At 36.1% G+C, this 14,801-nt stretch overlaps 1 protein-coding gene across 1 annotated transcript in view; it reads left to right on the top strand.

Annotated features, from left to right (window-relative positions):
• Positions 1–223: 223 nt before the first annotated feature.
• LYST (lysosomal trafficking regulator) overlaps positions 224–14,801 on the top strand; it is a 105,377-nt gene continuing 90,799 nt past the window's right edge. The window contains exons 1-4 of the mRNA XM_029284320.1: positions 224–282; positions 785–830; positions 13,112–13,192; positions 14,550–14,748. Of these exons, the coding sequence (XP_029140153.1) occupies positions 14,557–14,748 (192 nt within the window). The 5' untranslated portion in view covers positions 224–282; positions 785–830; positions 13,112–13,192; positions 14,550–14,556. The remainder of the gene's footprint in view (positions 283–784; positions 831–13,111; positions 13,193–14,549; positions 14,749–14,801) is intronic.

Here is a 14,801-nt window from a genome sequence, read left to right as displayed (position 1 = left end):
GGGGCGGAACCCTCACTGCGTGGCCTAGCGGGTGGTTTAGGTTCAGGGAGTTGCTGCTGCTGCTGCTGCTGCTGTTGCAACTGCTGGAGTGGGCGGGCTCTCGCGTTTCCCTGGCGACTGGAGGTGGGAAAGGGAGGGCTTGTTGAGGAGGCCGGATTCTGCTCGGCCATGGGCGGCAGTAGTTGTCCGCAGCCGCCGCCGGCTCCGCTGTCAAAGGGAGGAGGACGAGGCTGGCGGAAGGCCGGGCTGGGCAAGGCGGTTTTGCGCGGGCGGCGGGAGCAGGTAAGCGGCGGGAAGGAAGTGAAGGCTTTCGAGCCGCATCCGCCTCGGAGCTGGGGCCTAAAGAGCGAGCGAGCGAGCGAGCGAGCGGCATCTCTCCGTGGCTGCTGGTTGGCACGGACAGGCTTGCCTGCCTTGCCTCTCGAGCTGCTTCTCTGCGCCCCTAGAGCAGGTCTCGATGCCGCACTTGCTTCGGCCAGGGTTGCATCCCGCTAGGCTTTGCCAACATTCCCGTTGGCCCCCTTTCCTCCGTAATCTGGGTTTGCGGGACACTGTCGGGTCTGCTTGGCGGCGAAAGGGAGGGAAGGGGGGGGAGACTTAAAACTTGCAGGCACTTTCCCCTTCCTTTTCGATTTTTTCCTGGTGCGATGGGCATTTCTTAATTATTAGCATCATTCCAACGACCACCTTCATAAAAGGGATCTTTATTGCCCGGTAGAGGAATGGGGGGGGGCATTTAGATATGGCAGCCCTTGGGATAGTAACTTTTGTGTTTTTTATCAAGAATCAAATGGAGTTTGCTGTCTCTGAAGAGGTCCTGCCTCCATCCTGTAAGTGCAGATTGCTGTTTCATGGGTGTAAAATTAGGTTCTGCCTCTCCTTTCCTCTTGGGCTCTCTGCTGCCTCTGCACCATCATCTCTGATCCATTAGCAGCTTTGACGAACCCAGGACTTGTTCTTGCCAGGAGGCCGGTACTCAGCTTTACTCAGCTTAACTCCCCCATGTCTGTCTGGGATCATCAGACTGGCTGCCAGGAAATGGTAGGGAAGAAGGGATAGTAATTAGCTGCAGCAGCCCTGAAGTTGGGTCTAGAGGGAAAACAATGCACTGTTAATCCTGGGCACCAGTTCTCATTAACTCAGCAGCAAAATGCTGTTGCCAAGTGTAGGTGAGGACTTCATTATAGCAGAGGATAAACACAAGCCTTGCTGGATATTTTGAATATGAAATGCACGTATGGTTTTTCCTTTCCTGTGAGGCCTTGGACAATTTCCTCATATTGTTGCTAATTGCCTTGGTTAAATTTATTATCCCCCAGTGTTTTGTTTATGCTGTGGAAAACCCAAAACTCGGCAGGTGACAGACTTGGGCTAATTCATGTAAACACATAACTTGGTTATTGATAATACATTTGGGTGGCATTTGCACGCTGCATTGAGCTATAAACTGTCAGATTAGATTAATAAAAAAATGTAAGGCATAAATGATGTGTTTCAAATATGGAAAGCTGCCCAGAGTCTTTTCAGAGTTGGACAGTCTTAAAAATCAACTAAATAACCAAACCAATGTTAGCGCTAATCAGGCTTAATGTTTTGTTCAGATGTGTCTATTATCTGATCTGGTTAAACATGTTCTATGACTGCAGCTTTAAGAGTAATGGCTAATTTGGAATAAAGGGAAGGAAACAGAAGAGTTTAAAAATGCTTTACTCACATCAGAGTTCCCAAAAGAAGAAAAATCTTCATTGTTTGGAAGTTACTCCACAGCGTTAAACGCCAAGCTCTCATAACCGGTTGATGCTATATCCAGAGTTGATTTGAGCCAAGAAGAATTGGGATAAGCAAGCAATAGATTGTATTTCTTCTTCGCTTGAATGTTTTTTTATGTGAATTTTAGTGCAATCCTAAATTGTTTTACAAAGAGGGTTTTGTATGTAATGTTACTATGGCTTACTTTAATATAATGGTCATTGTGATATAACACAAGAATGATACATTCTGAGATTAATGGGGATTTAGGAAATTTACTTTGTGTTATATGTTATAGCAAAGATATCTGACTGCTTAAAAATACTGAAGATAATCTGTGTACTTTAATCTTTGAAAAGCTGTGATGGTTGTGTATCATTTTGGGGGGGGCTTGATTCTTTTTATTTGTAGAATAAATATAAATTTGAGATAGGTTAGGTTGAGAAATAATTGTGCAATGAATTCAATGAACTACATAGCCAGATGGATACTAGAATCCGTTATTTTATACATCGGCCCAAAGTTTTATCTTCTTTATTATGGTACCTTAAGCATAATCTGAATTTGTTATCTTTACAGCCATTATGTATTCTATGAAGAACCTATCCACTAATTTAGATAACTTAATCTCTGTTAGATTGCATGACATGTCATTTCTTACACTAAACAAACAATTAGGGAAAATAATTCTTTGCATGTTACCAATTATCTTTTCTGAAGACCGCATTGAATGTGTTGTTTATAAAAACATGTTAGCACCACAAGTTTTTTCTCTGCATAGAGTCCAAATCTCATGCGGTTTTCAGGGCAGTTCTTATTTGATAATTTTAACTGATTTTTTTTAAAAAAAGAAACCCTAACTTTATAACAAATTATTACATTTGATGGCCCTGCAGCGATTCCAACCAAATCTGGATGGGTATTTTTTATAATTATATTTCACACATGACATTTCAGTGCCATGATGAAATTGAGCCTATTCATTAATATAGAACAGAGTTTAAAAATAATTTGTGCTATCAGAAGCCTGATGGGTTTTATGTGTTTTAATACTAATTAGAAGGTTATCTTTATCATTTTTCTCCGTTAGTAAGTTTGTATTGAATTCTGGATGAAGATAACTGAATAACATACAAAGATGATTTTAAGCTAACTTCAAGAATTTATATTACATTCACATCTAGAAAAACATATGAAAGATCTGGAATGTAAATTCAAATTTGGAATATAAGCCAATGGCTAGAAGTGCAGTACAGTATGTTAACACATTAAAAACATTATGAACTTACAAAAGAGTAATTACAGTCCGTTGCTTCAGTTCTAAGCATCAGAGTAAATTTCTTATGCCTGATAATTATGTAATAAATATATGCTTTATTATTCCTTATCTCTCTTCCTTGGTGTAAAAGTTAGATATGCAACACATGCTGGAAGTTTAGTCAAATACTTTTCCATGTAATTCTGGATATTGAAAGAATGAAACACCAGCCAAATAAATGTGCAACTGAAAATTGTAGATTGTTTACTGTAAGCAAGGACTTGTGTTCACATGGATAGTAGATGAACTAGATACACCTGCTGGCCTTGTGAAAACCTGGCCCTGAAATTGGTTTGGGGCTCTGATGGGTGTGTGTGTCCTACTTTAAAGGAGGCTAGTAGATTAGGAGAAAATCCCATCTCCACCCTGTTTATATACTGGTCCCTTTTTATTCAGTTTTTTTTGTTACCTTTTAATTTTTAAGGTTTAACATTTTAAACATTTTAATTGATTTATATTGTTTCATGATGTTGTAAACCAGACATGTCAAACTTGTGATGTCACGTGGCGTCGCGCGACATATCGGAACTTTTTCTCCATTGCCGGCAATGGGGTGGCTGCGGTTTCCTGCTGATGCATCCGGCCCGTGGGCCGGCAGTTTGACATCCCTGTTGTAAACCATCCAGAGTCGCTTGACAATGAGATGGGCAGCATGTAAATTTAATACATAAAAATATGAAAAGTAAATAATCATTTGCTTTATTCCCTGTGACAAATCAGCATATGTTAACAAGGCAAGAAAAGAATTATAAAGAAAGTTCAGTCTTCCAAAAGGATAATTGGCTCACAATATCAGTGTGCGAAAGGATATAATAATCTATTTGGCTATATATAGATTTATTTGCAAAACTATTTTAAAACACAATTTAATATTGAGATGAAGGAATGAAATACTTCAAACTCACTTAATTCTAAAATAACAGTTTTGGTCCCAGATCATTTTCTAGCTCAAATTAAATTATGTACTCCTGTGATCATAGTGATAGCATTAATATATTGTTATTTTAATGTATGTGGAAATAAAGCCTCTAATCTGAAGTGTTCATGATATCAGGACACTTCCTCTGTCTTCTAGAGCTAGCTGATGCCTACATATTGTGGATTTAATTAGTTTTTTTAAATGTAGCAAAATGCCTAAGGCTAAATATCTGTGCTTGTAATGTAGTTGTGAATGAAGAAATTACACTTAGAATAGCTTTCTATTGAGTTGGATCATTGGCCTATCTGACTCAGTATAACTACTTTAACTGGCAGCAATACTTTATTTATTTATTGTTAGAATAAAGCAAATAGAATGTCAAGCAAAGACCATTCTCATTCTCTGTTACCAAGAGCTTTTATATAAAGATGTATGAGATTGAAATGAGATATTATGCAAAGAAAGCACTCATGTTGTCATAGCAGATTGCCAATGGCTGTTCTGTCTAAACTTTGATCACCTGCAATTAATATGGCTGCAATTAGTCTCTTTTACAGTAAGGCTACACAGACTGTAATCAAGTGATACTATACATCAGGGCTTTTCAACCTTTTCACCCATTGTATCACTTTTAGGATATGGCAAAAGCCGAGTACCACCAGTTGCCTAGCAAGGTGTCAAAAACTTGATGACAAAAAAAAAAGGAAAAAAGTGATAAAGTACAGGTAGTCCTCGACTTACAACAGTTCGCTTAGTGACTGTTCGAAATTACAATGGCACTGAAAAAAGTGCCCCCCCAAGGCACAGCCGAGCAAGACACCTGCCTGCCCGCCCGCCTGGTTGCGCTCTTCCTCCTGTCCGAGGTTTTCATTGTTGTGAGCATTTCTGTTGAGGATTGGCAGCGGGGGTGGAGTGGGGAGGGTGTTTGGTTTTTATTCCCCCCGCCTGCTGGGTGGTTGCAGCAGGTTTTGGTCACTTCACATGACCCTGGGACACTGTGACCGTCATAAATATGAATCAGTTGCCAAGAATCTGAATGTAAATCACAAGACCCTGGAGATGCTGCAACATTCCAGCTGATCGGCGCTTCTTCTGGGCTCAGCAGAAGCGCCAGGATCAGCACCGAGCTCCAGCTAGAGCCTGGCGCTGATCCTGGCGCTTCTGCTGAGCCCTGACAGCCCTGCAGCTCCAGCCATCTCTTGTTCAGGCTTGTGCGGTGCTGCCACTGGTTCAGCTCATTCCCCTCCCTCGCTACCACTTTTCTAGGATGGCTGCGTATCACCTGCCAGGTGCCTATGTACCACAGGTGGTAACCATACCACTGGTTGAAAAGCCTTGCTATACATGGCTAATAAAGCTTTTTTGATATAGAAATATATTTGCCTTTATGAGGCTTTGTTTTGTATTATAGTCATTCAGTTAATATCCTAATGCTTTATGCTGAATAAGCTTAGCTGGATATATTAGCTGCTAAAGATATGACTACCTAAAGACTTCATAATTGCCAAATTTCTTTGTAAAGTGCAGTAATTAGGAATATAAGGACATTTATTAAAAGTAGTCATGCTCTACCTTCATTGTTGCATAATGAAATACTTATGGTTCCTTCTTTATTGCACATATTTATGTATAATTTAGGATATATTTTATGTCTAGACAGTTTAACGTGGGTAGAGATTTTGGTGCATCCAGGTGGATATGTACTGTATTAAATGACAAAAGATTAACACCATAAAACTGGCTCATCAGGCTAAAATATAAACAAACTGCAAGTTCCACAATCATGTTTCAGAAATAGATATTCCATATTTCTGAAACAGTTTGTTTATACTAGCCTGATGAGCCAGTTTTTATGGTGTTAAGTTTCAATTCTTGTTGGCCTTGTGGTCAGTTAACCCACAGTTCTAGGATGTGCCCACTTCCTTTTCAGAAAGTCTTTTCCTGAACTCTCAATACAGTATTGAAAGATTCTTTGCAAATCTTTTGCTTTCAACCAGTTTCTTTTATGTTGTTTGTGTTATCAAGATTTTTTTATTCATTTGCTTGCTGATTAGCTACACATCCTTCCTTTCCTTTGGAAACACAAGGTAGAATACATAGTACAACCTTTAAGAGATGCCTGATCCAAAGTCACCTCATGAGCTTCCATGGCTGAGGCTGGACTTGAACATGTGTTCAACATTTTAATTACTACACACAATGCCTCTTCACTCAGATTTGTATACTGCAGTGGTTCTCAACCTTTTTTATGCCGCGACCCCCAACCGGTCGTAAGTCGAGGACTAAACCGGTCGTAAGTCGAGGACTAAACCGGTCGTAAGTCGAGGACTTTCCCTGCCCGGGAGCGCCGCGCATGCGTGGTTCCGCCCCTGCGCCGGCCGAGGCATAGCTGGCAAGCGGCAGAGATGGAGCAGGCCGACCACCAGCTGGCCCAGCTCAAGGGAGGTAAGGCACCTGCCGGAAAAGGGGAAAAAAATGGCGGACAGCCTTGCTTGGCGACCCCCGTGAAATGGTCGATCGACCCCAAATGGGGTCGCGACCCATAGGTTGAGAACCGCTGGTATACTGGAAGATACACCATTCTAATTTTATGTGAGATACCATAATTACAATGGTTGATATTCAGCTTAAGTTAAATATATAATACTAGCTAGATATTACTGGGAAAATTTGATAGTAATATCTTTCAGGAAAGTTTGTCAGATAGTTCTTTGCTAACATTATTGGCTTATTAGATTGGTCCTCTTAATTAAAGAACACCCTAGAACTTTTCTGACCTTCTCTTCTGTGTAATTTGCTTTGGGTGGAGCTGTTTGTTCTGAGGCTGAGTCAGAGGCTCTGCAAGATGTCTATCTGCTGCCTTAAAATAGTTTTTTTCCCTTCCATTTATGTGTCAGTATTGTTTTTTGTATGATAATGTGAGATGAATGCAGGATAATTTTGGCTTCTCTGGTTTGGTATAGAGAATTGTAGTTTATTTTTTATTATTGCTCCTATTGGTTCTGCCTTGTTTTGGATTCAGGACTGCTGTTCTACTGGTAGTACTACAGTATACAAAATCAATTTATTCTGAATTTAGTCTCTTAAAGGACATTTCCAAAACTTTTTGCAGAAATAAAATTTGCTTTCAATGTCATGGATCACAGGTGCAGTGGAATGTATCTTATCTAATCCCTTCTCATAAAGCATTCTGAAAGGGGAAGTAAATTGTTATTTTCACTGGAAGTCTAAAGTGGAAAGCAGTGAAATATGGTACATGTTGTGTAATTTAATAACAAGTATCTTGCAATGCTGAATTTGATTTGATTTAGAGATGACATACAAAAACAAGCTTGCCTTTGAGAAAACTTCAAGCTTATCTTTAGAACAGAGATTGTTATGAGAAATTATTGACTAATCCAGTAGTAGTGGTAGTTTCATGGACTAATACACTTTTTTTGTTTAAGGGTATTTGAAATGCACTCTTAAATATCTATTTGAAAAGCTAATGTATCCTCAGTATTATATCTTTCAAAACAAGATTGAGGATACATTAACTTTTCAAATAGATATTTATCCAATGCATTAAAAAACTTTAACAAACCAAGATAAGCAGTTGAAGAATCACTGTATAATAACAAAACAATAACAAAAATAATTTGTAGCTTTCACTAAAACCAGTACAATGGTGTATTCATGGAAGGACAGAGTGTTTTAAATGGTCTTAGCAAATGTCGTTAATTACCATGGGTTAGACATATTTACCAAGCAATTTACTGGAACTGGGCTTGTGCTTTGCTTTCTGTTATTTATTCCTATTGATTATATGTCACCAAGTCAGTGTCGACAGTGACCACATAGATAGATTTTCTCCAATGCAATCTATCCCTAATCTGGTATTTCGGGTCTTCCGGTGATTCATCCATGGCCACTGTAGCTTGGTTCATCCACATTGTTGCTGACCATCCTCTTCTTCTCTTTCCTTCCATCTTTCCCAGGATTACAGCCTTCTACAGAGAGTCAGGACTTTGTATATTGTGAGCAAAGCCTGGTCATTTGCGCATGAGAATTCTGGGTTGATCTGTTGAATAATCAATTTCTTTTCTTAGCTGCCCATGGTATTCTCAAGAGTCTTCTCCAACACCAAAGTTCAAAAGCATCAATACAATTTCTATCTTGCTTCTTAAAAGTTCAACTTTCTTTTCCACAGACTGTCCTTGGGAAAACCATTACTTGCATGATTCTGATCTTTGTAGGTAGACATATTACAGCATCTGAATATCTTTACCATGGCCTTCATTACTATCCTACCAAGTACTAGTCTGCAATTATTTCTTGACTGCTTGTTCCTTTCCTGTTGATCCTAAAAGTCAGAAGTTATCTACCACTTCAACATCTAATTGTCAGTTCTAAGTCTTAATTGTTGTACCTATTGTCATTATCTTGATTTCTTTATATTTAATTTTACTCCCATTTTTACACCATGCACTTTGATTTTTATATCCCAAAACTCATGTACTCTGATCTCTGGGTGACAGTGACTGTACTTATGAATATTAGTTATTTAGAATATGTTTCCCTATGTTGTACACGAACACGCACATAGTAACATAGTAAAAGCAAGCTAAGACCATCATCAAAAGGCAAAACAATACAACAGTGTAAAAGCGCAACAACGTTCTTAACAAATCTGGTAAGTCTTCTTCTAAATCATTTGTAAATATGTTGAATAATGCTGGGCCAAGTACAGAGAAAATTTTGGAAAAGTCCCACAGTTACTTCTTTTCAGAATGATGCAAAACATCTTCTGAGTGTGCTTATTTAGTTTGAAATCTGCTGTGTTGCTATCTTCTTCTCATTTATCCATTTGTCCACAAGGATATCATGAGAGAATTTATTAAATGCTTCAGTGAAATCAAGATATATGTCATTCACAGCATTCCCTTGGTCTACTAATGTACTACTTTGCTATAAAAAGATTTGCCATCCACCTTCTACCTAATTAGCTTTCCCAAATCTAACCCCTTAATTATTGGGTTTATATGTACGTATTGGAATGTCATGTTTGTTGAAGTCAGCATATAACTCTGTCCACAACATTTCTACAATCTGTGAGTGTAGTTACTAATTTAAAAAATGTAATTAATTTTACAATGAAATACTACTTCCTTATTTTCAAAATGCTTATGTATTAGTGATTTTATGATCTGTTTTTTGTTATCAGACTGACATCCCAAATCCACTACTGAAGTTTTAGTTTCAGAAAAAATAGTTCAGAATCTTATCACAAGGTTTCTTTATTAGTTAGGATGCACTCAGTCTTGCCAAGGAGAACTGAACTTATTCAAAGTCAGTAGATGTTCCCCATATTTCTTTCAAAGTTGGGCTAGAATCCTTTTAACCTGCACTTTTAGTAGTTCAGTGGAACACATACCATCTTTTCAGAAAATTCAAATTTAAAATAGTTGTTTGATTGTTTTTTTATCTGAATTCTGGTAGAGATAAGCAGTTGTTATCATGGAAATGTATGAAACACTTTCTAAACAAACAACTATTTCTCAATATTTGCATATCAGATTGGTGGATTATATAACATTTGAAGAGAATATGGATACATTTTCAATCATCTATTCTCCCCTGGCCTACATTACAGCCTTGGATTTAAAAGATGATATGTGCATATTAAATTTAGTAGATATTAGAAGCTACCAAGAACATAGATGATAGAATTATTTTTGCCTATACTTCTGTGATATGTATAATTTAATGTGTCAGTAATTTAAATATCTTTAAAAATGGTCCCTAAATGTCAGTTTTGTTGAATAAGTATTTAATTGGGTAAATGGAACAGAAGGCAGCAAGCATCTTTTCAGGGTGGATTTGATTTAAATAACAATTTAAATCATGATTTAAATCACTAGTAAAAAGGCTTGATTTAAATCAATTCGATTTAAATTATAATTTTTAAAGAGCAACTATCATCTCTGTCCCGCAGTGCCTTCTCTGACCCGCTATTGACTCACCAACAGTCCCATTCACTTTAATGGGACGGCTGGTGATGCGGCAGTGACACAACAAGGTGAGGGACGTGGCGGGCAGCAGGTGAGTGGATGCCCGCTAACAGGCGTTGCCATGATGGATCTGAAATGACAGGTGCTCTTTAAATGTAAGGACTCATTTTTGCTGGTAGTTAGAATCTTTAATATTATTTGCAAACAAAGTGAAGGTTTCCTATTTAGAATAATAAGCTGTCAGGTTAGTAAAACAACGATATCAGAACTGATGTTAGGTTAATAGGTTAATCACACATAGTTGGAAAACTACTCAAATTCTTTTATGTAATTAAAACACTTAGAGCCTGGTACAGATGCATTTCCCTTCAAACAATCATACAGTTTGTAATGTACATAGATTTGCAAAACAATGGGATAAAGGAATATTCCTGAACTTTATTTTATGATTTATCTCATGGTTACTGTGAAATTGTGTGAATGCATCAATACAGTGCATGTTATCTCAGCTTGCAGAGCTTGGATTCATTGAATGAGTTTACAAAAAATGTAAATATTGCAGAATATATGGCCTCATGCTACATAATTAAGCTCCATTTCATGCTGAATAAACTAAATTATTAATGTACCTTAAATAGAAAACTATATTTAGATAGATTTTTTTACTCCAAAAGCATTTTATTAAAATAAGTTTGAGAAAAATAAAAAAATCCAATTTAAATAAAAAAAATCTATTTAAATAAAAAAAAACCGATTTTTTATATATTTTTTAAAAAAAATCATCAATTATTATCCACCCTGCTTCTTTTTAATTAATAGGAATTTGAGTATATTGCTGTCTGCTATAATACAACCTCAAATATATGCTTTTGGAGTATACGTACTACAAAAGCATATATTTGAACTTGTATTATATATACATTTTATAAAAAGAAGCAGAACTTAGATAAGGTTAAAGAATTCTTAAACAGTTACAAAACTCACTTGTCTCCAGATTTCCAACTTCTCCAAAATATGAATAGTTCTGAAGAAAAAAGGATATATTTTCCAGAAATGCAGAACTATTGTAGGAAGTGTCTTTCTTTTTCGGCTTCTTTAATTAAGATGATGCTTGCTATATGCATTTTCTAAGGACTTCTATTACAAATTCAAAATCTGCTGTCAAGTTCATTGAGGTATCTCTTTAATTCATTAAATATTTTTGATTGAACATTGTAGTTCTGACATAAGTACAGTTTTTTTTAAAAATCAATTATTTGCAGATCAGTGCTATCTCAAGGAATCCTGGGCATCTGAATTTGCAGAGTGACAGATAGAAAAACCAAGAGTAAGAATGCATATGGGAAGGTTAAAGGGATTACAGATAAGCTGATGGGCCAAAATAGAACATGAGATATGAATCAAAGAAATATTGCTTTTCTAGCTAGAGACTGGTAATTTTTCAAACAAATGCAAAACCTACTTAGTCCAGAAATCCTTTGTTATGTGAAGGCATTCTGATTATAGAAGTATGAATCGGTCCAAGAGGTACTGATTCCAGTTTGGGCTATTTTTTTCTCTTCCTCTCTCTTTCTCTCTTTTACACTCTGTGTGTGCATGCATTCTTATATAGAATTATTATTGTTCCAAGTCCACTATAAGGCAAAAAAGATAGGCTTTCTTAAGTTGTTGTTGTTCAACCCATGGTTGCCATGCCACAGCAAAGCTAGGTAAGCCTTGCTTGTTCATTGCCCCTTTGCTCTGAGTTCCCAGAAGCAATGATCACAACCCATTGCAAGTGTAGATCCAGAATTTTGGAGGGCAGTTCTCGTTAGCATGTGATGCCTTGGGGCACTAGTCAGGTTCACTGTTGCTGGAAACTTGCCAAGTTGAGTTAACATTAGCCATTGTGTCAGTCTTCTTTCTGGAGTGTCCCTTATGGTCCAGCTTGCACATTTATGTGGTATTCAGTGCCTTCCCTTGCTAGGCAGGAATATTAAGATAATATATTTGTATGCTTTTACAAGCAGTGCAGTCAAGAAAGTTTATTATTAGTCACATAACTTGAATTGAGTGATCATAGAAATGCATACATCAATTATAGAAAAGCATTTCTGGCAAACACTTCAGTTGTGGTTTCTTTCATGCTATTGCTCTAATTTTTCTCCCAGATTAATGATTCTCAATTGAAATAATTCATCCAATTTGTTTTGTACAATTATTTCTGTGCTTCTTATGCCACCTTAATGTTTGAATCGAAGGAAGGGAGAAACAGCTCCTATGTCATTTTAGTTAGATATAAATGCATTATTTTTACTCCTCAGATGCGAGATAAGAATATAAACAAAATATAGTAATTATTTAATGTACATTTTCCATTCATGCTACTTCATAATGTGGGTTCTTGGTTTATCATTTAAATTTTGTTCAGAAAAATCCTTGTACAATAAAACATTTGCTACATCTTTTTATTACACTGTTTATTTAGTTTATATAGCATTTTTAAGACTTTGGTCACATTTGAATATTTTGCAAGGGTGAATTTGGAAGAAATAATTTGGGAGAGATGTAGTAGCAGGAACCTACTACCACCCGTCTGTTCAAACTGTTTCTTTCTAAATCAGTTTTCTTTGAAAGAGCATTTAAATTTTAGAGAAATTACAGTATATTTTTAAAACATAACCTGTATTAATTACCTTTTCTGTTTCTTAATAAATTAGATAAAATCTTAAGGTCAAAAACACACGAGTCTAGGAAATAATTATATAAATAAGCAGTCTTTTGTGGGAACTAAATTGTTTAGTTTGTATTTGCTTTTATTATAGCAAATTAAAATTTTCAATAGAAATTGTTTTTAAAAATACCTGAATCTTGAATAGCTGTAATGTTCATTTGGGGTTATTTCCTAATTACCTTTTCACTTACTCACTTTGAACACAGCTTGTCTTTTAGTAATTATTTTCTGTATTCTGCTGATTTCTGTATGCAGATCCCATTTGGAAGGAGTATAGATTAAATATACAGCATGCAATATGCAGCCATTAGGAATTAATTTGTGTTTTGTAAGCAAGCCTTTAATTTGTGAAGGATTCTAACAATTATTTGTAGACACATTTTATTAGCCTTTATTTATTTCATATATGCCTTGTTTTACAGGTCAGTCGCTAACAGACATACTGAGAACATATCTATTTAACGCTTGATAATTACTATCAATGAGAGAGGAAGTGTAATCTGGTGAGTTTTGGAGAGTGAGTGTTTTTTAAGATATTAAAATAAGCATGAAAGTGTACTGAATCAAGATCAGGGTGAAGATTGTAGAAAACAGGATAATTCCATTACAATTCTACTGTTTGCGATAACAAATAAATTATAATTTTAGAAGTTAAATAGTAGGTCTTCCTGTGATGCAGGTTGATTTCTATGACCCTAAACCTTGTATAGGTTTTCATGTGTCTTAAGTAAACCTGGGATACTTTACAGACTAAAATTAACTAATAAATATCTTTTGAGTACTGCTTACATACATCTTACTTGACCTTTAAGAAAAGTTAAATATGTGCGTGCCTTAGATCATATTTCATTAGTATCTTAATTTAATTGTGGATAAAATGAATAATAAAATTTCAAGATAGCTTCCAATTTTTATAATGTTACCATGTACGGACACTTTGTTCTTTCCAACTTGGAATTATGTAAATTTGAATTGATAAAGGACACTCTTCTTCGCTCTCCATATATTTTTCCTTGTGTGTTATGCATTAGAAGTAATTTCCTAGGAAGGTTTTTGGAGAAAGAGCTGTTTTAAGCAGATAAATTGCACAAATTTTGCTTTCTTTTCAGGGAACGGATATGAAGACCATCCTAATTTTTATGCAACTTTTTAGAATTTTAAATTTGTACATAAATTTTAAATGCATGCTTTCACATTTCCTCTAACGTGCTCCTGTTTTAATCTTTTTATTCTTCTCTTCTCCTTCTATCCAGCTCAGATGAGAACAGAATGTATTATACCATAGCTTATGCAAAGCCAATTCTGTTAATAGCTTTTCAAAGTGTTTTAATGTCTATTTATTTGAAACTGAACAGTTTTGCAGTGGAGAATGCTTCTATCATTTTTTTTACAAATGTTATTGTATAAATTATTTTTTTTTAAAAAAACCCAGTATCTGTCCTCTATGTATCCCAATAACATGCATATTGTTTAATTAGAATAATGATTAAATACTGATGTCAGTCTTGCAATGTAAGATGATTTCTCAGGTATCTTTTTTCTAATATATGGGGAAAATATTCTAATATAGCAAACAAAATATTTAGTACTATAATATAGATTATAGTAGCAGCCAGTTAGCTGACAAATGAATCTATTTTAGGTTGCTAAACTATACAATAGGAAGGATAAAATGGCAAACAACTTCCAAAATACCTTGCCAAGAAAACTGCAGGGACTAGTTGAGGAGTCAAAAACTGGCTCAAAGGAACAAATGTAAAAAATGATACCTATACAAACTATATAAGTTATTCTAGTTTCCTTACATCTTTGGAAATCATGTTTTTTTTAATGTTAAAATTCTTTGTTTATTTGTGACAGCTCAGACATGAGCAGTGCGAGTAACTCTCTGGCACGAGAGTTTTTGTCCGATGTCAGTCATCTTTGTAATGCAGTGGACCAAAGGGTGGAAGCCAGGGAGGAAGAGGAAGAGAAAACACACATAGCTGCCCTTGGACAATATCTTATCCAAGGTCGTGGATTCATTTTGCTTACTAAGCTTAATTCCATCATTGACCAGGTAAATGTTGTTTTCACATTTGTAAAAGTATGATGCATTTAGCTAGAACAATA

The sequence above is a fragment of the Protobothrops mucrosquamatus genome, unplaced genomic scaffold, assembly GCF_001527695.2.
Source record: "Protobothrops mucrosquamatus isolate PMUCROS unplaced genomic scaffold, P.Mucros_1.0 scaffold527, whole genome shotgun sequence".
In the NCBI taxonomy this organism is placed as follows: domain Eukaryota; kingdom Metazoa; phylum Chordata; class Lepidosauria; order Squamata; family Viperidae; genus Protobothrops; species Protobothrops mucrosquamatus.
The sequence above is the reverse complement of the archived record's forward strand: the minus strand, read 5'-3'. Positions and strand labels throughout refer to the sequence as shown.